At 44.9% G+C, this 25,680-nt stretch overlaps 1 protein-coding gene across 2 annotated transcripts in view; it reads left to right on the top strand.

The window, feature by feature from the left end:
- The window catches only part of ARHGAP25 (Rho GTPase activating protein 25), a 342,160-nt gene that overhangs the window by 219,998 nt on the left and 96,482 nt on the right, over positions 1–25,680 (top strand). The window contains exons 3-4 of one of the 2 annotated variants that reach the window (XM_086943505.1): positions 8,524–8,611; positions 20,837–20,959. In XM_086943505.1, the coding sequence (XP_086799631.1) occupies positions 8,524–8,611; positions 20,837–20,959 (211 nt within the window). The remainder of the gene's footprint in view (positions 1–8,523; positions 8,612–20,836; positions 20,960–25,680) is intronic. The other variant, XM_086943506.1, reaches the window with a different exon arrangement.

The raw sequence follows: 25,680 nt of genomic DNA, 5'->3' as shown, positions 1-25,680 counted from the left end.
GCACCCCACCTATGCAAGATGCAACATCACAATATGAAGGGTATCATTAGACATAAGGCAGGCCTACTGGCTTTGTCAGGATGTCACCACAATATTAAAGGAACCACATGTTACACTTCCCCAAGGTATCACCGCTAAAACTAATTGGAACAGTAAACATGTTCAAATGCATTCTTTAATAGTGTAGGAATAGGACTGTTCATCAATACGTTTGTTAATAAAGCATTTTAATTAAAGCTTTGCAATTCAACCATTAACACATGTCAGAGTCTTTCTTTATTGTCTATCACAGGCTGCAGAATTAAGCAATAGGACCAGCCACAAGAGATTCCCTCACACCAGAGCCCAATAGCATACAGCTCTGGCTCTGAATGCTTTATATCAATGGAAAACCTCTCCCATGGTCAGGTATGTAATCTCCTAGGGGACTGTTGGCCTTCTGCAGCCCCCTAAAATGTTTACAGGTTGGTGGTGCTCTTGACCACCTTGGGGTACCACGAGGAAGAAAATATGCACATTTGAGCCTACATGGGGTATTATGTGGCACTCCAGGTCCGAGTTTCATATATTTTTTTTGAGCCGGTCGCGCTCTCAGTTCTGCGGCCGTGTCGCACATTTATATTTTATGGGGTCCCCAAGACCAAAAGCTGCCTCGGGTAAGGTGGGGCCCATACACGCCCCTCTCCCCAAATAATTGAATAAATATAAATGCGCCGACCCCCAGCTCAGGGGTATTTCTTTGAAATACTGTTGAGCGCCGCATGGTTGTTTTTCTATTTTTCTGTCTTAAGACTTAAAATGCCAAATCTTTAAATGGGCATATCTCAGCCTGTAGGGCCAATTGTCTCTGTCTTTGGCTTGTTTTGCTCCTGGAAGCCAGGCCTTGTCACCAGGAGCATTTTCAACAGGCATCTGGCCTCTAAATGGGTGCCTTTTGTGGGGAGCCGGATTTTTTGGCTCCCTGCATAAGACTTCTGCTCTAGGTGGCTACTTGTTCTCCTCTCCTTCTAGTGAGGGCATCTAGAGCAGCTCTTCTGCTACCAGTCAGCAGAATACACTCTTCTCCACCTTCCCAAGCCACAGAGCCTCCTGGCTGTATTTTAGGGCACCTGTGGGGGATATTGGAGTCCAGGTCTTCCCCCCAGCTGGTCCTCAGGGGCATAAGGTGGCTTGCACCCTAGGGAATCAGCTAGTGATAAAGTCTTTACTCCATCTTTTCAGGGGATCAGGTGGCTTCTCTTTCCAGCTGGTCATTTTTTTTTCCTTCGTAGCCTCCAAGGTTTTCTCACCTCAACTGTCTCTGCCTAGTGCAGGGTTGTTTTAGTGGGGGTGAGAAGTTCTAAATGCTATACAACCCTGGCCAATCTTAGGATGCCACACCATCCCTCAATCCCTGTCCCAACTCTCCTTCACAGCATTCTGGGACAGTCTATCAAGGTGACTGAAGGCCTCAGTTCTGCCCCTAGCTGATATCAGTGCAAGATTCCTTCTAACCCAACGTTATTTGCCCGGCCATCTGATAGCTTGGCTAAAGGATCATCTGTGATGATTATTCACCAAAATCCAACTATATGTTTGGCTTTGCAAGCATCGACTTACCTGGACCATGTTTCATTTCTTATAGCCTACTTTCTTTCCATAATGGGCTGTTTGCATTCAGCCTTAAGTATGGTTACACCTCCCCTATCCCTAGGTGTTTTGCTAAAGAGCTGTCCTCAGGCATCTACTGTTATCTCTGCATGGCCTGTTAAACCACCCTGGTTTATTATGCTTTGATCGTCTTTTGTGTATCATGAGTAGGATATGGATATTTGGCCTAAAGTGACCAAGGTTTCTGCTGTAGCTGGGATGCATACGGGAATCAGTTAATAGTTGCTCCATTATCAAAACTGAGTTCTTCTTTAATAAGTTGCTAACTAATGCATCTAAGACACTAGCTTGCCACTTGAGCCATAACCCTTTATATATTGTGGTGAGGTTGGTTGGTTCCACTCTTAGGGACTTACTGTTGCTCACTGGGACACATAGTACCAGATGTTTAGAGTTATCATCACGTTAGCTATTTTTCAATGTTTTGCCAGTAGTTACAAAGGGGTGCAAGGACCGTGAAATAAATATATAGTTGATGATAGTCCCCCAGCTTAATTTTATTCAACCACAGAAAAAGTATAAATTACCCAAATCTTGTTTGAAACAATAAAATAGATTAACACAACCTATTTCAAATTTCTTTACAGAATGCTCCTACGTCAAAGTTATTTAGCCCTTTGCAGAGTGTCATTAATTTATGTAACTTTAATGTACCCCTTCGGTAATATATTCTTTGTGTACTATTTCTAGGGTAGTTAATGTTAAGGTCAAAATAGAGGCGGAATTAAAAAACAGAAGTTCAAAAAATTTTCACCTTTAATTCAGAGTAAAATATGCGGACACACATATGTTTAACCTCTTGTGCTGCCAATAGTACTCAAACAATTTTTTATCTATTATCAGGCATTTACTCCAGTTTCCATTAAAAATGTAATACTTCTCGTTGGTCATGCTCCTTTTTTATCAGTGCTTATACACTTATGATCTTTGAGTCTAGTTTTGCTCACCCTTTTGAAGATTGGTTTAGAAAAAATATTTATATTATATTATAAAGCAATGCTCCACTGTCTTTGCAAAATAGTTTTCTTGGAAGCATAGATGATGATTTTCAATCTCTTCCAATGAAATTGTACATTATTTGATCTATTTATTGCTTTTGTGTTCCAGCAAGTTCCACCGAACTGGAAAGAAAGTTCCAAACATTCTTATAAATCGTGAAGGAAAGGCATGTGTTATGTGCATAACATTATTGCTGTTAATTGTCCTTCATCCGAGTTATTCATTAAAGATAATGGACTATGGTTACATTTGACAGCATAGGTAACAAAAATGTGTATGTATTTTAATTCTTGTACAAATGCAAATGATAAAGTAGCTAAACATTGAAGACATTGCTAAGTTACCTAAATTCTGTGTATGATTAAGAAATAACTTGATCGTTTGTTTCATTACATTGCTGTTTTGTTGAAAATGTGGGATTGTATTAGATTTGTGCCTTTAAGTACAACTTTTCGCTATTCTCTCTTTTTCCAGATTTTTTTCTTATTCCTGATTCTTTGTCTTCTTTTATATCATTTTCTCATATTATGGTTTTACATTTTGTTGTAATATATTAATATTTTTCGAATCAGATTTTTTTTGTTTTTTCTTGTCTTTTAATGGATCGCCATTTTAGCTATGTTAATATATTGTATTGTTTACCCTTCATAAAATGACATTAATTAAACATTTAAAAATGACGGTACACTTCAAACTAGAGGCAATATACACAGTGGTCCATAGATTTAAGTTTAAATAAAAATAGGGAGCTCTAAGTAAACCAATACAAAATCAGAACAGTGTGCATCATGCAAAGTAAAATGAATGTCTTTTTTAAACTATGCTAAAATCTTTGTTCCATCTCAATGCAATATTAATAGACAGAATGTCGTATTTGAACAACTCATGCTAGTGAAATATTTTGAAATTCTCGTAAGATTTAGGTTTCAAGACAAGCAAAATGCTTTTGTTTACAGTGCTGTGGCATCTTCTTCCACACTCTTCTAGCATGAATATAATCATACTCAGCTAGCGTGTCGTTAGCTACAAGTTACAAAAACGTTGGTCTCTGTTACAAAACGCGCGCAGACTCAGCTGCACAAACTGACAGTATCAGGTTTGATATTTACAGTGTAAATAATATGCATCTGCTTCAAGGGGTTGAGCCTTGTAATATGGATTAATGTACGAATTGCATGCATTTTTCCTAATTTTGAGTTTTGCAGAAATTGTTTCTTGTGTTATTTGCTAGCACGGTTTGCCATGTTGTATCTTGCGGGTAAAATCTGTGCGCTGCATAGTCTGTGCCCAGGTTTTAATGCCATTTCGGTTGCAAATTTCTCTTTGTGATTGATGCAGGATGTGCGCCTTCTCTATAATCAGTGCTTTTGCAGTCAAGTTAAACACACGTCTCACTGTTAAAGAAATTATCAGCAGTTTTCCGAAGTTGCCAGGCATTAGGAAGTCTGGCTTTAAAAGCACAATACAAATTAAAGGTCTTGTGTTGCTCAGTCTCGGTTGGAACTCTTTCAATCTCGCAGTCTGTATTTCAGATCTGTAAGCAGTAGGGCGTTTTGGGAGGATATTGTTTATCAATATTACTGGATTACTGTTGTCAGTTGGAAAAAAACACGTATTGTGCCACCCTGGACAATTAGAAGGTGGTACAAGTATTTACTATAAATAGGCAAGGCGTAATTAAAGAAGGAAGGCAGTGGTTTGAAAGACCATGCCCATTGAAAACAGGTGTGCAGTTTTCAGACAGCTGTTCAGCTATGATCACAGAATTTAGTAGACTCACAGATTTGATATGGGTAAATAGAACATATCCCATAAATGAAAAGGAGGCACTATTTTTTAGTGCTGGACAAGGACATACATGTGGTGGCCTTTGTGTCTCCTGTAAGCCTTTGGACAACAGGTAGACAATTCATCTGTAGGTAACATACTTTTTGTACTCTTAATAAAAGTAAGGAACAGTCAATAGTCTAGCAAACTGATTTTGCCTGATTTTCTACTCAGTGAAGAGGATCTGCGTGGTACTACCATGGGACTATACCAGCTGTGGGACAGGAGACCCCCCTTCACTGAGCTTCTTGAATTCTTCATCACCTGAGAAGATCTGTTGCTCTGTGCTGCTCTTCAGGGTGAGCCTCCTTCACCTTCATCTCTAACCCCATCTGTACTGCAGCAAATACTGCGTGCTCCTTTCAGTTAACTCTTGAGGTTTACCTCTAGTTCTCCTGCTGGCGTGAGGATTCAGATAGGTAGCTGGAAGGGCCACACTGAGCCTGGAACCATTGAATATGTCTATCTAGAACAAGTGGTTCCACAGATATAAGCATTTGAGACCCTGGGCACCGCACAATGAAGCCTTGGGTTTGGGAGTGGATCCATGTGGAGTTGTTGTGGTCCATAGGGTTTCGTGGAAGGTGCATCCAATCCATTTAGATTCCTGCACCTGCAAATCTCTTATATCAGTCCACACCCAATTATTTTTAATTTCCGAATAAATTGCCTATTTTTCTGAATTAGGAAGGATATACACTCTGATCAAATATTTCAAGTGTATGGATCTCATAAAGACATGCTTGCTGCTGTGTAGATTGTCAACATCTGTTTCCACTACCCATTCCCTCTACTCTATTAATGCGGATGACATTGTTTTGGAATAGGAAAGAACTCTATATATTTGTGAGATATGGCAAGACATAGCCTAAGCTGTCTTCCTGAAATAGTATCATAACAAACAAAATAAGAATATTCAGAGAGGGACTTTGGAGTGTTAATCGTCCTCTTTAGAGGAACTGACCATTTGATTGACCAGTAATATATAAAGTTGAATAAAGAGAGAGAAAAACACACTCTTTTTAGATTTTGTTAAAGACAACTTTGGCTGTGTCAGAGCTCATGTTATTAACAACAACAACAAATACTGAAGGAGCTTACATTTTACCTCTTCCTACTCCCATAGTGGCAACAGCAAGCACAACAGCAGGGAAATCAGTACCATCAATCGCTGCTAATACAGCAGGAACCTCAGTAGTGACAATAGCCTCTACAATAGCAGGGACCATATCAGCAACTATTGCTATAAATCCAGGAAGGACCATATCAGTGACAATAACTGTCACGTCAGCAAGCAAACAGCAGAAATAACACTGTGACAGAGACAAAACCAGCAACAATAGCTTCCATCAGCAGTGAACTCCAGCAAAGACAACAAAGCCAGCAGCCAAAACAGTTACAACTACAGCATTATTTCCAGCTCTTCAAGCAGCAACGGCACTTGTAAGAGTATTATGGACCACAGAAGTGAGAAGAGCTGTAGTGACAGCTGGGACCAGACCAAGATGCCTGCATGGCTTGGACCAGAGTAGTGATCTCAGTTGTACACTTATTAGGGATCACAGCACCACCCACATCTCACCCAATGGCAGCAAGATAGCTGCAACAATACCTTATACCACAACATCAACAACACAACAGGAGCCACAGTCCTAGCCACAACAGTTGTGGCAGTGTATGTGAAAGGTAGGACATGCCCTGATGTATGTGGCATGTCCTGAAGTGAAATACTACCAATTTAGTTTTTCACTATTGCCAGGCTATCTGTTCCCATAGGATAGAATGGGGGGTTTTCTTGTAACATCTTATAAGCATAACTACCCCTGGGAATAAGGTAGGAAAATAAAATTTAGTATGCCTGAACTCAGAATGTAAAAATCACCCTCACTAAAAGTTGCATTTTAACATTCTGTGTTTGAAAAATACCACTTTTAGAAAGTTGGTACTTTCTTGCTTAGCCATCCAGTGTGACTCTGCTAAGATGTGTTTTGACTGTCTGGTTTTGGAGTGACAGGGGCTTGGGATGTGCAGTGGCTCCAGAGAGTCTGATTGAATCAGGGCTGGCTGATTAGACCTGGGCTGCATTTAGAGTAGGGGGAGGTTTGTAGTATAAATATTGGTGCCCAGACCCCAGATTTTTAGATCACTTCTGGGAAATTAAGAGGAACATTTGACAAGGAGAAGAGCTGGAGAAACTGAGGAGGAGTGCTGCCCCTGTGCTGTTTGCAGTCTGGGGTTGGCATGCAGTGGCTACGTTCTGCCAAGGAAAAGGAAAAGGACTTTGTTGTTTGCTGTGTCCCCTGCTTGAGGAAGATCTCCAAAGGTTTGAAGAAAGAAGAGCTTGCCTCCTGTTCTGAAGCCTCAGGGACACAAATACTTCTCCGGCAGCTCCCCTGAACTTCCTTGCTTGGAGTTCTGACCTGCCAAGAGGTGCCTGTAGCTGGTCCGGGCCTCTTGAGGTTGTTCTGGCTGTTGGGAGCTGAAAAAGCAATGCAACAACAAGAAGCGTGTCACATTTGTGCCTGTTTCCGATGCATCGCCGAAGAAACTGACGCAGCACCTGCCCACAGGTCGAGAAATCACCACACGCCACAAAGAGTGCATCGGTCTCCAAAGTCCGGGATCACTGCACCGATTTTGACACAAGCCCAGCTATACGGCTGCTAGAAACCAAGCATCGTCCCGGTACGTCGCATCGCAGCGAGGCACCAGGTCTGTCGCATCGTTGGGGGACGCAATAAGAAATCGACACATCACCTCCACACGCAGTAAGAAATTGCAGCATCATCTCCTCTCCAGTAAGGAACTGACGCATGACCTCCCCTGCGTAGCTGTAAGAAATCGACGCATCACCTCCCCCTGAGCAAGGAACTGAAGCATACCTCCCCTGGAGCTAGGAACCGACACATTACCTTCCCTGAGTGTAAGGAACCAACACATCACCTTCCCTGCGGCCCTTTTTGGTTGTGTGCGCGACACATCCAACGTACTTTGTGTGAAAAGTGTCGCACCAACACAGTAATAGTAACAGCTGCAACATTAGGTGAAATCACAGCAGGGATTATAGTAGCTTGCATAACAGCTTTAACTACAGTAGGTACCTCAATAATGACTATGCTTGTCACCATGACAGACAGCAACCACATCTGTCACCACAACAGGACCAATAGCAGCATCAATAGCTGCCAAAAAGATGGGGATGAAAGCAGTTGCCTTAGTTAAAAGCGGAGCAGGGCCAACAGTCTCAACAGGTGCCACAACAGCCCAATCACACCATCAGCAGCTGTCAGGACATTACGAAAGTAATAGGAGCCACACCACTGAACACTTTTATAGGGACAGAAACAACATCTGCTAGCAAGGCAGGAGCAGCAGTATTGAACAAACTTGAAATAACAGTAGGGACAAAACAAGACTTGTCACAACAGCAGTCATCACAGCATTGACAACAGCTGCCTGCATAACAGAAACAACAACCACAGCACAACAGTAAACACTGGCACATACATATGGGCACTGGCTATTTTTGTCTTGGGTCTGCACAACCGGCCTCTTTTTTTGTGGCTTGTTTGTGTACTATTTTTTATTTTCTACACTTGCAGTGCTATGTAGAATCTCACCAAGAGGCAAAGCACAAATAGGCTGCAAATTCTGGCGCCCCCATATTCAGCAACTAATGTGACTTCACCAAACATGCAATCCACTTTTTACCAGATGGAATGTGGAAATGTCGACATAACTTGTAATCACTTAATTTCCATATGATTTAAGTGTTACTATAGAATGCAAAAATGCTACAACTATTTTCTACAATGCAACAAATAATCCCAATATAAATAGGATATTTCCATGCTTTGGAGACTCGTCAATGAACTATCCTTTCACTCATATTTTGTTTTCTCTTTCAGAAGAGTATAGACTTTCTCAGTATCAACATAATTTCTTATTTTTCTTTCTATTATGAGGAGGCTGATAAGACAATTGAAAATCAACGCAGGGTATGGGCTCAGTTTTAATAATAATATTGAGTACTCTTTTTATGTCTAGGGCTGCTTATTTCTGCAGAGAAGCACAATCCGAGAAACTTCTTCAAGCCCAGAGGATGCAGGGAAATTCATCTTCGAAATCATTCCTGGTGAGTTGTGAACACTTGCTACAATACATTTTCTGACTTTACAACAATGGTGGAAGTTAATGAGTGGCCATCCCTGCTTTTTTGTGTGGTTGTGGGTGGAAAACACCAATACTAACACAAATGGCAACTATATCAAAACCATCACTATCAATTCTATACCCAACACTACCACAGACAAAACTACTGAAATCCACCATTTAGAGTTATTTCAAGTTACTATAACTCTTGCCCTAAAGTAACTATGCTGCGCCCCCACCATGTCAAAGTTTGTCATCAATGATGTCATTTCAAATGTAGCAGTGAAGTTAATAATGATTTCATAGAACATGTAATGAGTGATGCAAGATGTGAGGTCATAAGCAGTGCAATGGTTTAGGGTGTGGTTTTCTAGGTACTTTAGGGCACTAGTTTGTTGTTACTTGAGATACTAGAACTGGTGAATGCATGTGCTTTTGTTGATTTAAAACAGTATGTTTTATGTGACCTTTCACCTAACTAAAACATCCATTTAACCTTTAGTTTTTTTCAGTGAATTTCTAAAGGTTTTTTTAACATAAAGTAATATTTTATTACCATACGTAAAGCCAACCACTGTGCATGGCGTGGTGTTAGCTGCAGGGGCCAGGCCGTGTATTCAACCCCTGTAGGCACCCAATCCCCTGCCATGCACGGCAAAGGACGTGCATGGCATGCGGTTGGCCACAGGGCAAGGGCCTGCGTCCAACCTCTCGCAGGCAAGTAGTCCCATGCCGCACAATGATGCCTCTGGGACTCCCCCTGCAGGCCTACCTGGCCCCTTATATCTTTTTTTTACAGGAATCAGGACTTAGTCCAGAGTCCTAAGTTGGCTGCCACCACATTGTTTTTGATGTGATGGCAGCCAATCATATCTCCTTTCGATATCTGTTGGGGCATGGGCCCACCACGAAGCCCCAGGGGTGTTACTCTGGACTTGCAGTGGACTAACCGATCCACGAACTGCCCCCAAAAAGCATTTTTTAAAATTGACCCCACACAAGGGTTTAGGGTGCCCCTACCTTGCCCCCTTATATCTTGTTTTGTTTAGTTCCCAAGTACTAAGATGGCAGTCACAGCTTTCCCTTCAGGTTGCAGCCAGCCAATTACAACGCATGGTTGCGCTCGAAGATCTGCGGTCTGTCGTGGATCTGCTGCAGACCCTGCATGGCATCAGATAGAAAATGTTTTTGAGTCTTAATTGCTCAAAAATGACTGAACGGATTTACACTAAATTACAAAAAGCACACTTTTTGGACCAAGATCTAGCTTTCTGCAAAATTTGTTGTAAATCCGTTCAGCAGTTTTTGCAGTATCACTGATCAATTAATGGGGGCGTGGCTTGGACGCCGATGGCCGCCTAAGAGCTCGGCTCCGGGACTGAGCCCGCATTGATCCTGCAGATCAGGGACCGCGGGGCACCCCGACCCCCACAAACCGAAGATTGGGTCAGAGGGGACCTGCTGGGACACCCGGAGACAATCGAAAACCGGTTGTTCCGACGAAAAAGCGAAGTTGCGAGGAACGCGGAGCGGAGCCCAAGATGGCGCCCGGACCTTCTCGATGGCCTTGCCGAGACCCCAGACCCGTGGACGCCTAGCAGAGCTACATGCATCTTCTCCGCATCCTATCCTTCCGAGAAACGATTGTCCGGCTGATGGTTTGGAAGACTCGGGGCACCGTGGCCATCCCTAGAAGGATTGTTGGGCGAATTTTTCGGCGCGGGCAGCTCATGGATGACCGGAGGCCCTGAGCGGAAAGACGATGCCACGAGAAACGCCCGGCTGCCCTTCACTGCATGCCTGAACTCGCCGGAGCACCGAGCACTTTATGGGCAGCACGGCGACCTGGCGCCATAGAGTCTCCGGCAGCGCAGGTGATTCTCGTTCGAGGTCTTCCTCGACCCGTCGGGCCTACCCGGATTGGCGCCGATCGCCCCCGCCTCCCCCTCGTTGGCCTCCGGTGACACGGCGGTGGCACGTCCCGAAGAGTCGGAGTAGTGGTAGGCCTTGGCGAAGACGATCAACGGCCCTCTTTACAACGGCCGTGTACCAGGAGTGCCGTAGTCGACGCCCACACTTGGTAGTGACTCTGCCGAACTTTCCCCCAAAAGACTCATCCGCCATGGGGAAACCAAGGGGGCCCAAAGGCACCACCCCAGCCGCCTCGGACACGGAGGCGCCGGATAAGGATGATCGAGTTGACCCGGAGAGCTCTGGTGGCCCCCACCTACAACAACAATTCGACCGGGTCCTGGAGGCGATCGCAAGCACGCGATCAGCTCTGCAGCAAGACATCGCCCAGGTTGCGACGAGCTTGGGCCTCCTCAGGGCGGACCACGGCAAGCTCTCGGACAGAGTTAAGGAGGTGGAGTGCTCAGTGAAGGTTCTGGAGCCAGCACAGAAGACTCTGGCCGCGACAATGAAGGATGCCCTGTCCCGGATCGATGCCTTGGAAAAACGGGCGGAGGACGCTGAAGGGCGTAACAGACGGAACAATATTCGGGTGGTGGGCCTACCGGAAAAGATCGAAGATGGCGACATGGTGGCCTACTTGGAAGCTTGGCTCCGGGACACGGTAGCTCCGGAGGGTCTGTCCTCCTTCTACACCCTGGAACGGGCACATATGGGGCCGGCGAGGCCGCCGCAACAGGGTCGCTCCCCACGTCCGGTGGTGGCGCTTTTACTGCATTTTCGGGACAGGGACCTGCTCCTCAACGCCGCCAGGCATAATGGCCCTTATCAGGTGGAGAATAGCCAGGTGAACATTTTCCCGGACTATACGTATGAGACCCAACGAAAACGGACCTCTTTCCTGGCGGTCAAGCGTGAGCTCCGGAGCGAGGGTATCCAGTACTCACTCCTCTTCCCTGCAAGGCTCCGTATTATCATTGACGACAAGACCCAGTTCTTTGATACCCCGGAGGAAGTCTGTAATTGGCTCGAACTATATAGGGCTGGCAAAGATGGTTTCGGCTCGTCATCCCAGTTGGCTATGGAACCTGGACAGCAACGTCGTTCCAAGAGACTCCGAAGCCGCTGCGGCAAACCAGGCAAGCCTTCGACTGTGGAGACTATGGCGGAGCGGCGAGGAGTATTGGAGATGGTATCTAATCTGTCTGGTTCGCAAGACGGCCCCATAGTTGAAGAATCGGAACCCGGTGGTGAGGGGGCGCAAACGGACACAGAGGAGTCAGAGACCGATAGTGTTCACTTGCCAGTGGTTACTCCAGACTCGGCTGAGGGCATGCTGGATGGCAAGGATGACTGGGTGAGCTACTTCCATTTGGGTGGGGGTTTGCAGCGGGGGTTGTAGGGGAGGCGATTGATGCCATGATCCGCTAGGGGGGTTGGGGGGCCGAGATCGGGCTGACGCTTTTGTTGACTTAGGGCTCGAATTAGTCTCGGTAGTCTGAGACTCGAAGGCCCATTACTGGCGCCCAGCCCGCACCTAGCCCTTGAGGCTTCCCTGCAGTTTCGACCGCAGGATTAGTCGGGGATCGGGGGGTTGATTGGAACACAGTTTGGATGGGAACTAGATGGAGCTATTTGGGTCCTGTTCTGGGGTGGGTGGGATGGGGTTTGTTTCAGACGGGTGTTGGGTCTTTGTTGGGGAAGATGGCCGCCATCAGTGTTGACTTGACTGTAGCTTGTTTTTTGTTTGAGCTTTGGTGGGAAAGCTCGGGACAGACATTGTGGGACAATGGCTGAGATCACTAATGTGAAATGCATCACTTGGAATGTACGAGGGCTTCACTCTATGTTCAGACGTCACAGGGTTCACGCTTATCTAGTGCGTAGAGGGGTGCAGATAGCGCTGCTGCAGGAGACTCATCTCACCAAGGCGGAAGTGGCGGCGCTGCAGCGTAGATGGAGAGGGCAGGTCTTCTACACTTCCTACTCAGCTTACGCGAAGGGGGCGCTAATATGGATCAGAGCTGGGGTTCCCTTGCAGGTTACAAAATCGGTGGTGGATCCGGAGGGTCGCTATGTAGCTATCTCAGGCACACTGGGGGGTAGGGACCTGAAAATTTGTTGTGTTTATGCACCTAATGTGGACCAGCTTGCCTTCCTCTCCGGGTTATCGGGCTCATTGGCCCACTTTCTCACGGGAACCCTCTTATTAGGTGGTGATTTTAATTCAGTAGTAGACGTGGAGGCCGACCGCTCGCCCCCCCCCTCCCGGACTCTCCAGTCCGCCGAGTGGCTAAAGGGAGGAAGGAATGGCAGACGCGCTGGGGGCTCACGGACATCTGGCGAGCGCAGCACCCCGACTCTAGAGACTATTCCTATTTTTCTGGCCTACACGAATTGCACGTGCGGCTGGACGGGTTTCTGGGATCAGCGGAGTTGGTGTCTGCAGCGGTGCGCTCTGAATACTTGACTAGGACCATCTCAGACCACAACCCCCTCCTAGCGGACTTCCGTTGGTTTCCCGGGATCCCTAGTGTGCCCACCTGGAAATTGCGCCCGGAGATCTTAGAAGACATAGTCTTTAGGGCGGACCTGGAGGACAAAATCTCTGATTATTTCGCGACCAATGGGGGCACCGCTGGGTCGAGAGCGTCAGAATGGGACGCGTTTAAGGTAGTGGTCAGGGGCTATTGTATTTCTAAGAAGGTGGGTATGAGACGTGTCATCCTTGATGACCTGACCACGGCTGATCGGAAGCTCCGTGAGATGGAACTTCGCCGCCCCGGTCATCCTGAACTCCAGGAGCGTACGGCGGCGGCGAGGGAGGCGGTGGAAGTCGAAAGACTGCGCTGCTTCGATTATAAGGCCTACACCACTAGGCCGCTCACGGAGGGGGATAAGTCGGGCGCGCTGCTAGCATGGTTGGCCAATCCCACGCGCCGGACCTCCCTGACGACGTCCATGCGCACGGCGGAGGGGTTTGAGGTGCACACCCAACCGGAGATATTAGGTTGTTACCAGCGCTACTATGAACGACTATATCACAGTAACCCGACCAGAGACCCCGCCCTGATTGATGAGTATTTGCAACCCTTAGAGATACCAGCGCTGGAGCCCGCTGTGGCGAAGGCCCTGGGCTCCGACATCGAACTAAGAGAAATCCGTAGTGCCATTAAAGGGATGGCGAGGAATAAGACCCCGGGCCTGGACGGACTTCCGGTCGAATTCTACTCCACCTACGTAGACCTTTTGGCGCCCCGCCTGTTGATAGTCTACAGAGAGGCGAAGCGTTTGGGACGTCTCCCCGGCTTGATGTGTGAGGCCTTAGTAGTTCCCCTCCTCAAACCTGGTAGAGAGTCAACTGACCCGGCGTCTTACCGATCGTTATCAAAGTTGACGGTCGATTACAAAATCCTAAGCAGCATATTGGCATCGAGGCTGCTAGGACACATGCGCTCTTTAGTGCACGAGGACCAGGCAGGATTCATACCCAAGCGTAACACGACCATGAATATTCGCAGGTTGTTTCGCTTGTTGAGGGAACCGCACACGGAGGCCCCGTGCCCGGTTGTCCTTTCGGTTGATCTGGAAAAGGCCTTTGATAGTTTGGAATGGGATTACCTGCATAGAGTGTGCTGCGCTTTGTTCTAGGGGAGGGCTTTGTCAGGTGGACCACGGTGCTTTATGCCTCTGCGTCGGCCAGGGTGAGAGCAGGCCCGCTGATTTCCCAACAGTATCCAGTAGAACGAGGCATGAGACAGGGTTGCTCACTGTCCCCATTACTCTTCGCGCTAGCGGTGGAGCCACTGGCGCTGTTGATCCGGTCCGGGGTCTCTTTCGGCGGCTTGCGGACCTTATTTGGCCAGCATTATATCTCACTGTATGCTGATGACCTGCTGCTCTTCCTCGAGGACTCGAATGCCGCTTTGAATGGGGCTGCTGCCGCACTGACGTCTTTCGGAGAGGTCTCGGGCCTTCGGGTGAATTGGGCCAAGACTTGTCTGTTCCTGGTTCACAGGGGAACACCCAGACCTGACATCAGCAGGGACATTAGGTGGGAACCCAGCTGCCTCAAGTACCTGGGGGTATACATATACCACGACCCCACCGACCTCCTAGATGGCAACATAGCCCGCTGTACTCGCGCGTTGCGTGGTAGTATGGAATTTTGGGCTACCCTGCCGCTTTCGGTGGCAGGGCGGATTGCACTATTGAAAATGGCGGCACTTTCCCGGTTGCTCTACTACTTTCGAGCGCTTCCGATTTGGATCCCGCCGGCCACCTTTCGGCTATTGCGATCCATGGTGGTGGGGTTCCTTTGGGGTTCGGGCCGCCGGAGAGTGGCTCTCAAGACCCTGATGAGACCAAAGTCAGAGGGAGGCCTTGCGGTGCCGGATTTTGAGAAATATTATCTGGCGGCGCAATTGCAGACCTTCACCCAGGAGGTCGCGAGGGAGTTTCGTGGCCCGGAGATTGGGAGGGGTACAGGAATGCCTAGGCATGTTATTTCCTTCATCGCACTGCACCAGCGTTTGGCCCTGCAGGACCTGACGCTCGAAGAAAAGACCATTAGATTATGCTGGAATCGCGCCCACGCCCGGGGACAACTGAGGCTTCCGTATGCACCAGAAATACCGCTGGGGATGCTGACGGCCCTGCCTCACGGGGGAGACTGGTCACGCCTAGGACAGTGGGAAGACGCGGGATTGCAACTGGAGGGGGACCTTTATGAGGACGGGGTGTTACTGCCCTTCCAAGAGATACTAGACCGTTTCGATGTTCCCCGAGGCGACTTCCTCTTGTACACGGCTCTGGTCCGAGCGATTCAGACGTACTGGAAAAGTGGGCTAGAGGAACCGCCTACGTCTCCGGTGTGCCAGTACGTTATGATGTCCGTAGGGACGGTCAAGGCAGTCACGTGCCTGTATAACAGATTGATTGGCGAGGGTCTGCCCCCCCTCACCACACTGCGGAATCGTTGGGAGGCCGATATAGGGAAAGAGATACCGGAGACGACCTGGTCACAACTCATGCGCCGAGCCTGGAAGGGAGTACGTCACGCCCGGTTCCAACTAGTCCATTTTTACATACTCCACAGGGCCTATTTGACCCCGGCGAAGATTCAGCAGTACTTCGCCACGGATTCAGCAGATTGCCCCAGATGCCGAGCGCCTGAGGCAGACCTCCTTCATATGTTGTGGTCCTGCCCGGCGCTGTCCTCATATTGGCTTTTGATAGAGGATACTCTAAATAGGGTAACGGGGAGAACTTTGTCGGTCGACGCGGCAGTGGGGCTCTTACACTGGTTCCCTCATACCCCTAAAAATTAAATTTCGAGTAAATTTATTGATTTAGGGCTTGTCCTCGTTAAACGGGAGATAACCAGGAATTGGAAGGCAAGAGTTGGTCCGACGGGAGCTAAATGGCACAGCGAACTTCTGAAGTGGGCTGCGGGGGAGAGCACTCTGCGATACCAACTGGCGAGGCGGCAGCACAACGAGAGAGCGCTAGAATCAGCACTGGAATGGGAGACGTTAGTGCAGGCCCTTAGAGATTACTGCGCTTCCAGCGATTCCGAGGGTGATGATGCAGCACAACCTGAGTCCCGATAAACGTCCACGATACGGATATAAATACAGTCATCTGGAGTTTTTCCCATAGGCTCTTCCTACACATACTACTACACGCTGATGGCGGGGTTGGGTGGGGGGAGGGAGTTGAATCATTGGGCTGTTGGGGGGGAGTTTTTTTTCTGTTAGGTTGATCTAGAAAAGCAGATGAAGCCCATGGGATTATCCGGATCAGCATCGACGTTCTACCAGATCCCCACCTGTGTATAAGAAGACGCCGCCCGACCCTTGGGTTGTGGGCTGAATGGCTGTGTACCCACGATGTTTTCTCACGGGGGATCGGATGTATCTACCCTTTTATTCCTGCAAATGTATTGCTGATCCGACATGTAATTTTGGCTAATTCCAGCAATAAAAATATATTTAAAAAAAAAAACAAAAAAAACTGATCAAATAATGAAAGAAGATAATGCGTTTTTGGTCCCCCCTTTTTCTTGGCCCCCCACTTCATGGATCACCCCAAAATTTTCCAGGAAGGAGCTGAGGTGGTTGAGACTTTTTTTTGGAAAGTTTTGTGAAAATTCTTCAAACTGCACCAAAGTTATATGGAAACCAAAAAAATATGTTTTTTTTATGGAAACATGGTCCTAACTGTAACTACCCAGGACAACCGCCACTGGGTAATATATTTTGATATAGAAATATAATTTTCTAATTTCTATTTATTATTTGTTTTATGAAATATAATTTTATTTAGCAATTTCAAAAATGATGATTCATATGATTCAGAGGATCCGCAAGCTCAAGTGCACATTGTGTTTGGCTGGCTGCAATCTGAAGTAAAAGTTGGGCCAACCATTTTAGGGCTTGGGGAGTCAGTCCCTGAGTCTTAAATACTAAAATTGAAAAAGATATTAGTCGTCAGGGTAGGGGAACCCTGACCCCCTGGCTCATTCCCCAGCACACACCCTTGAAAGAATCTTGGTGAAACTGCGGACTGGAGCATTTAAAAAATAAAAAGGGTGGGGGTTGGGAGCCTGTTGGGGGTAGGGCACTTTTGGTCAGGCCCTGCAGCCAACCCCATACTACGCACAGCGATGTACATCTAAATGTAAGTTTAAAAAAACATGGAAGTCACTGAAAACTCAAAGGTTAACATGATGTTATAGTTAGGTATTGTATTGATCTCATACTTCACATAAAAAACTTAGATATTCCTTGAAAAACACAAAGGCTAAAGGGTTGATGTAGTTAGGTGAAACTGTCAGTTAAAACATTCTGTTTTAAACTAAAAACAAAATGAAATTCACCAGTTATAGTTATCTCAAATAACTATAACTTAGTAGCTAAAGTAACTATATCTTGCACCCACGCCATGCACTGCTTATGCCCTCACTTATTACATCATTCATGACTTGTTTAATGACTGGATCGATAACCCTAATTACAATTGGAATTGACATAATTGATAACAACACTGGTCATGGTGAGAGGGCAAGTCATAGTTACTTTAGGACATGAGTAACTGGTGAATTCTAGCGGTTTGTTAATTTAAAATTTTGTTTTAGCTGGCATTTTTACCCAACTATAACATCCCTATAATCTTTGTTTTGTTTAGTCGATATATATATATATATATATATATATATATATATATATATATATATATATATATATATATATATATATATATATCATGAAAACGACCTCCTTTGTATAAATAAATCCAGGGACACAGCGGGGATTCTGTGGAAGCCTTTATTCACTGGTACTCAGCATTTGCATAATGCATTTCGACTTGCGTCTTCATCAGATGCTGCTGATTACTCGCTGCTACCTGCTCCCTCCTTTAAATATCCTCAGGCACTCCCATTCGCGGAAGAACAGCTGACCCCACTGCTGTTACTGGACCGGAGCTTAATGAACAACTTCACGTCCCATAATGAATTGTTCCAATAAGTACTGCAGTCGGGTTTAGAAACTGTAATTTCTGATCATTGCCTTGCAAACGGGGGGGGGCATGTAGTGGCGGGTAGAATGAACTGTAAGTGTTGAAGGCTCCCTCAGGTCCCCAACGTCCGCCTCAGTAAAAAGAACACACCGGGCCTGAGGCAAGCTGTAATCATGCTCACCTCCCCGTACAGTGACAGGCTGCCAGATAGCAGCTGCCGCTGGTCTGGTCCGTTCTTGAGGTGGTCCTGGCCGTATCAATCCCTTGATTAGAAGTCCAAATTGCCAGCAAACACCAGGACTGCTTGATGGACGGGTCCCTGTATCGCGCTCCTGGCAGGCGCGAAAAACATCACGAAAACGACCTCCTTTGTATAAAGAAATCCAGGGACACAGCGGGGATTCTGTGGAAGCCTTTATTCACTGGTACTCAGCATTTGCATAATGCATTTCGACTTGCGTCTTCTTCAGATGCTGCTGATTACTCTCTGTTACCTGCTCCCTCCTTTAAATATCCTCAGGCACTCCCATTGGCGGGAGAACAGCTTACCCCACTGCTGTTACGGGACCGGAGCTTAATGAACAACTTCACGTCCCATAATGCATTGTTCCAATAATATATATAAATATATTCACATATATTTTAGATATCTTTTTATACATATATGTTTATATATATTTAAGCGCTATACAAATATACAATACATACATACAATACATACATATATATTTAAGTATGCATATACAATTGTGTTTTTATAGGGTTAGATGTATTTTTGTATTTTATATTTAAACTCCTTTTATATTCAATTTGAAAATTAATACATATTGCTCTAATATTTTACTTTTAAATATTAATTATTATAACAGATTGTTACTTTTAAATATAATGTATTACTTTAATTAATTATTTTTATATTTTTTTAAAATAATGTACAATTATAATCTTATCTCTGAACCCTAAAAACTCCCAATTAAGCCTACACACTAACCACTCAAGATCTCTAAAAACCTATTACTATCCTTATACTCTACCACCCCTGAACCCTAAAAGCCCCCTACTGCGTCTATGCACTACCCACTCATGAACTCTAAAAACACCTTACTACTCCTACAAATTGCTCATTCCTGATACCTAATAACCATTTAATCTCTCTGCCCAGCCTTGAATCCTAAAAATCCTTTAATACCCTTATACAGACTTGATCCCTGAACTCTAAACACCTTACTACCCCCGTACACTACTCATCCCTGAACTCTAAAAACCCTTTACTACCCATGCACATTGTCCACCCTGACCTATAAAACCCCCTTACTATCACTATTCACTTCCCACTACTGAACCCTAAAAGCACCTTACTAACCCTATACACTACCCAGCCCTGAATCCTAAAACTCCTTTAATAACCCCTTACAGTCCTGACCCTTCTAAAAATGTTTCAACCTCTTTACACTACATTTTCATGAACACTAAACCCTTTCAATAGCCCCATACACTCCTCACTCCTGGGCCCTAAAAACCTTTTACTACTCCTACATTCGACTGATCCCTGAACTCTAAAAACTCTTTCGTACCCATATGCATTACTCAACCCTGAACCCTAAAAACTCCTTACTGTCCGTATACACAACCCACCCATGAACCCTAAAAACAATACCCCTAAACACAACCCAAACATTACATTTAAATTAAAAAAATATATATTTTTCAATATTGTTTATACATATGTTCTTAAAAAAAGTAAGATTAACCTATACTTATTGCTAACTAATTTTATACCTTTTAACAACCTATTATAAACAATTTACTGAAAACGTACATAACATTTTATTAATATATTATTTTGAAATCAAAAATATATTTCTTTAATTAATTATAAATACATTAACGAAATCTTATTAATTTAAACATCATTTTAAATTCACCTTTCCCATAATTATATATGAGCAAATACTTATGTATATTTTTAACTATGTATATATATTTATATATATTTGTATACCTTTAATAACAATATATACACCTACACATAAACATATATATATACACATGTATTATAAACACAAACACACATATAATGACTTTCAACTATCAAAACAATACTGCAATCTAAAGTACTGATAGACTCATCTGTGATGTAAAGACCCTTATGCGCTTGCCTGTGATGTACAGTCATACAAAGTAAAATCTGCAATGTAATGGTGGCGTACCCTGTGCTTGATTTGCCAACCCATGTTCATGTAGCGGACAAGTAGAAGGAAGGGTCACTGGGGAATTCTAAAAAGGAAAGCCATCTTGGGCTAAGTTAGTACACCTGGGCTGTGTAATATTCAGAGTAGGCTTGTAGAGAATTGGTAAATTTATGTTTTAGATTTAAAATGTCCTACTTTCTTGAGTTGTGTACCATCATGAAAATTTAACAACTAAATATGGCACACCGGCGTTTTTCCTTAACGGCATGTGCTAGTTTTCATAAAACCACAAAATGACAACTTTCAGTTCCCAACAGCATCTAACGGTGAACAAGAGCAAACGGTGCCTTAATTCCTGATTTTTCTGTTTTCGACAATTAAATGTCTGCCGAAATCAGGTTCACCTGAGGCTGCATTCCTGGAAATGGCTGAGCCTTTTAAAAACCGGTCGTCTTCGGATGATGTGTAGATTTTGTTTTTGAATAATACCTGGAATGGAAGGACGACACAACCGTGCTCAGCATCAGACAGGCAGGTCAGTGACACAATGCAACTCGAGTTTATGTACTTTACTTTTTTTTTAGCAGGGGTCTTGGGTGATCCAAACCGCACCGGACAAGATGCCTACGTGCTGATGGCAAATTCGCAGTGTGAGATGGAGGAGTGGATCAAGGCCATCAATCGGGCAGCGGGAACTCCATCAGGAGGTAACAGTCCATCAAATCACATTTAAGTATCCTTAGCCTCATAGGATTTTAAATTGTATACAAAGATGCTTCCCACTTGACATGTTTGGAAAACGTACTGTGGTTCCCTGCCACATGTGGGAAAACAACAAGGGGTGCTATTTTTGTGCCACCAATCATACCAATTTACCGACCCAGCTACAACTGTCTGTCACACTAAAGTACCAACCACCTCAAAGAACCAATGGAAAAAGGTGTACACATGAGACCTGTAAAATTAAGAGGGTATACATACGGTAGGTAGAAACTACGTCTGCAAAAAGGGGTCCAGGCTCTCCGGAGTTATTATTACTTGGGCTGTTCTCAAATACTTACTGTTTTTACTTTTAAATTGTGATTCTTTACTGTTCATCACTTTTACAAGTAACACATTTGTACACTTCATATTTAGATTTTGCCTTGTGCCTTTTGCCAATCCATTCATTACTAAGCATTACCCTGGATAATTTAGAAATTTGCTGAACAGCCTGAAACAGCGCTTCCTCGCATCTTGCGAGCCATGTTTGCACTTCTCTCCAATGGCTGAGCTGCGCTGGTGCTAGGGTTGCCACCTGGCCGTTTTTTTACTTGCCTGGTCTGTATCTTTACGTGTAGGCTGATAAGACAGTGACCGTATTTTTATTGCTGGTCTCATCTATTTTTAAGTTTAGGTTGATAAGAAAGTTGGCAAGCCAAGTTGGTGCCTGGAAAATTAGAGGATGATACGAGACGGGGGTCTGATGCCCCCTTGTCTGGGACCACCAATTCAGAGTACTCATTGGTCCCATTTCAAGTCCAAACGCTTTATACTGCTATGAGCAATCACATCCCAACCGCTTCAGATTCACTTCTGAACAGAAAATGATATTTAGAGAGGGAGACCATGAACACTTTGGCTTTCCGCAAATGGTTCTGATTATAATCTGCTTGACAGACAACATTTTTCAGCATAAATACTGCAGCCTTGCATAATTAGTAAACATAAATGCAGATATTAGGTCTTTCTTGTCTACCTTCCAAGAACTGTGGACCACCTAGCCAATCATGCTTTAAATAAGGACGAAGAATCCTCTGTTTACCCAAACTATTGGCTTTAAAATCATTGTTAGGAAAAACTGAGAACTCCCCAATCACTTGAAACTCCTACCTACCTCCTGGAAGGATACCTCATTTCGAATTAGAAAACCTAACTGTTATGTTATGTTATGTTATGTTATGCGTTTTTATTAGGCGCACAGATGCTCCAGCAAAGGAGCGTCCTGGCGCCCGACAAGGTAGCAGCACAACACAACGAAACAATAAATCAAACAAATTTTTAAAGCTAAGGGAATAAGAAGGTTTTCACAGCACGGAGAAAGGAAAGCAGATCCCTGAGGGCTCGAATCGCCGGGGGAAGGGAGTTCCAGAGCACCGCCGCACGCACTTGAAAGGAGCGTCAGCCGGCCCTACTCAGCTTGAAGCGCGGAACAACAGCCAGTTCTAAATCAGCAGATCTCAAAGCTCGGGCTGGGATGTAGTGGGCCAAAAGTGTAGAAAGAATCGTAGCTGGGGACCCCTTGAGAATTTTATAGGCGACACAGAGGACCTTAAACCGGATCCGCTGAGCCACCGGGAGCCAGTGCAACGAGCGCAGGGTACTAGAGGTAGGGCACGATCTAGGTAGTCCTACCACCGATCTTGCTGCGGCATTCTGGATACGCTGCAGGCGTCCAATCTCTGCCTGGTTCAGGCCTACCAGCAGGGAGCTCGCGTAATCCAGCCTAGAGATGACAGTGGCTTGGATCATGAGTTGCCTAGTAGAGGCATCAAAGAACTTAAGCACAGGACGGAGCCCGCGTAGAATGCCGAAGCAACAGCCCGCCGAACGTTTGGTGTGACAGACAAACGTAAGGGAAGGGTCCAACCAGACTCCGAGGTTTTTAAGCTCGGAGACTGGAGTGGGAGTAAGACCCAAATCCCCTGGCCACCATCTCTCTCCCCAAAGTTCCGGTTGTTTGCCAAAGATCATTACCTCGGTCTTACTAGCGTTCAACTGGAGACAGTTGGACATCATCCAGCCGGCGACCGCCCGCAGTCCTTGTTGGAACCTGGGGGCATCCACATCGGCATCCCCGCTGATCGTGACCGCTAGCTGGGTATCATCGGCGTATGACACCATTGTCATACCCCATTGCCTGACAACCTCAGCTAGATTAAACAACGTAGGACTCAGCGAGGAGCCTTGGGGAACTCCCAGGCCCAGCGGATGGTATTTGGACTGATACGGCGGGACGGTCACGCTAAAGGCCCGATTGGCTAGGAAGGACTGGAACCATTGGAGCGCGATGCCGGTGACACCAACCTCCTCTAAACGACGCAGAAGGATCGGGTGCGATACGGTGTCAAAGGCGGCGCTCAGATCTAATAGCACCAGCGCCGCCGTTTGCCCCGCATCGAGCACGGAGCGAAGTTGCTCCACCATGTACAGCAGAGCCGTCTCCGTACTGCAACTACAAGTCACACTTGAATGATTCTTTTCAATTTTGCCACAGTTTAGTCACTCTCCATGTAGACAGTGATTGGTTCACAGCCTTCAGCGGGTACCCACTTGGTCTCAATTGTTTTGAGATTGAAAATAAATACAAACACATTCTTTTTATCTGATAAAGCAGTGTGACCAAAGAAATCCTTCTGAAAAATAGTTAAGTGATGCTAAATTTACATACAAACCTACCAAATTGGTACTCCTAAGAGCTGTTGATCTCACATTTAATTTATTATCACATTCTTATTTTATTTTAATATTTTATTATTTAATTTGTATATTATTATCATATTTGGAAGAACCTCGAAAGAGATTGATATATATACTTAATACAACTGCTAAAGTTTGAAGTGGCAGCTATCAAGGTCTGGTTCTCTAGTAATTTGCTTCTTAGTAAGTCCGTTAATGAAACAACTCAAGCACTATTTAATCAAAGCTAATTCCCTATGCATAAATAATGAGCTTCCCGAAAACTCTGTTTAGAGACATATGCATCTAGAAGTCAACGTGTGCATGTTTGTTTTGTACCTCTATAAACAACTCACCGAGGGCCAGTTGTATCAAAAGGTTTAACTCATTCTGGGTTTATAGGAAAATGTGTTCGTTCATATGGCCCAGAGTTTCTGGTTTGCGAATTTGAAACTTTGTTTTCCTTACCTGTATGGACCAGATAAATAAATACTGTATGAAGTATCTTGACTGTGTTTTTGAAAGGTTTTAACAGAGAAAAGTTTTAACAGAAGTAATGTGTTGTTTGCTGTAAATCCACTCAACCTTTATTTCCAACAGAATAACATGTCAACCCATTCAAACAGTGGCAAGTGTAAGTAAATACTGTTAAGGGCTCTCTAGAATAGTTGGTTTGTCACAATTTATAATGTGTTTTTCAAGGCCAAACCCTGGTCTTACATGATCCAGTCTCACAAAGGCGTTGTATGTTTCACCTCTGCTGCTTCTGGAACCCTAACATACTAATAATATGGGCTCAGGGTCTATTTTGATTATATTCTGCTTGTTATGTTAAAAGATTCATCCTCTTATGAATTTGCAATTGTTATGGTAACAAATATCCTTTCTACTTGGTACTTTCCCACTCCCCTCTGTCTTTAGTCCCTTAGAATGTTCCCAGAGTTGGATCTGAAGCTTACCTTAGAATGTTCCCAAAGTTGGATCTGAAGCTTACCTTAGAATGTTCAGGAGATCTTTGGAGGCTTGCAGGCTGAGACTGCCGTGGAGCAGTGGAGACGACCAATAAAGCCAATCTCCTGAATCCCGTCTGGTGTTTCTGTCTTTTCACTCACCACGACACTGGCTTTATAACAGTTACCTTAACATATTGTTATGCCACCCATTTAAAGTCCCCCTTATGCCAGGTACTACAGCTTTAATATATTCAGTACAGATTCTAGACTTGTTAAAAAGCTTTATGTCGACCTGTGATGAACATGACTTTGTTTTTATTAAACTCTTTTGATTAATTTTAATAAAAAACATGCGCAGGTCATCACAACAATCCCCGTCTCGTTAATGTTGTACCCTGCATCAGCCCATCGATTTATAGGCACATTAGAGAATAAGTACCCAGCATATTTTGCTCCGAGAATTCTTTGTAGCACAGTAGAAGGCCTTTTGTAGTGGGGGGGTAGAATGGATTTTGAACACCAAGTAGTGGGAATTCAAACCATGGGTGTTTGAAATCCCCCGGATCATGCACACATGTACTGAAGTCTTCTGGGGTGAACAAAGCTTAATTCACAGAAGAAGGCAGAGCTGATGGCAAACTGATTTAGGTATTTTGGCAACACTGGATTTGAGAATAAAATGTATTTCCAATGAGATAACCAGGACACTTGACTGAAGGCACTACAACGATGGACAGTACAAAAGGGGACAGCTATGGTAGCCAGGGATGCACTGGTTGGGAGCATTTGCTTGAGGTGAAATAGAAGAATTCAGTCTTGGTTGGATGAATTTCACCCAAAACTCATGCAGTTGGAACATAGATTTCGGGTATAATTTAGATTTTGGCAGATGTGAGACATCTATCAGCCTGTTGGCCCTATTCAGAGTGTATAGAGGTCCTTTAAACTCTAAGTCGGGCACACTGGATGTCGAACACTGCTATATGTGCTTCATCTGTCAATATCAGTGCCAAAATGCAACCCAATTCCTCCTTGTT

Source organism: Lissotriton vulgaris, chromosome 11, assembly GCF_964263255.1.
Source record: "Lissotriton vulgaris chromosome 11, aLisVul1.2, whole genome shotgun sequence".
NCBI classification, from domain to species: Eukaryota; Metazoa; Chordata; class Amphibia; order Caudata; family Salamandridae; genus Lissotriton; species Lissotriton vulgaris.
The sequence above is the reverse complement of the archived record's forward strand: the minus strand, read 5'-3'. Positions and strand labels throughout refer to the sequence as shown.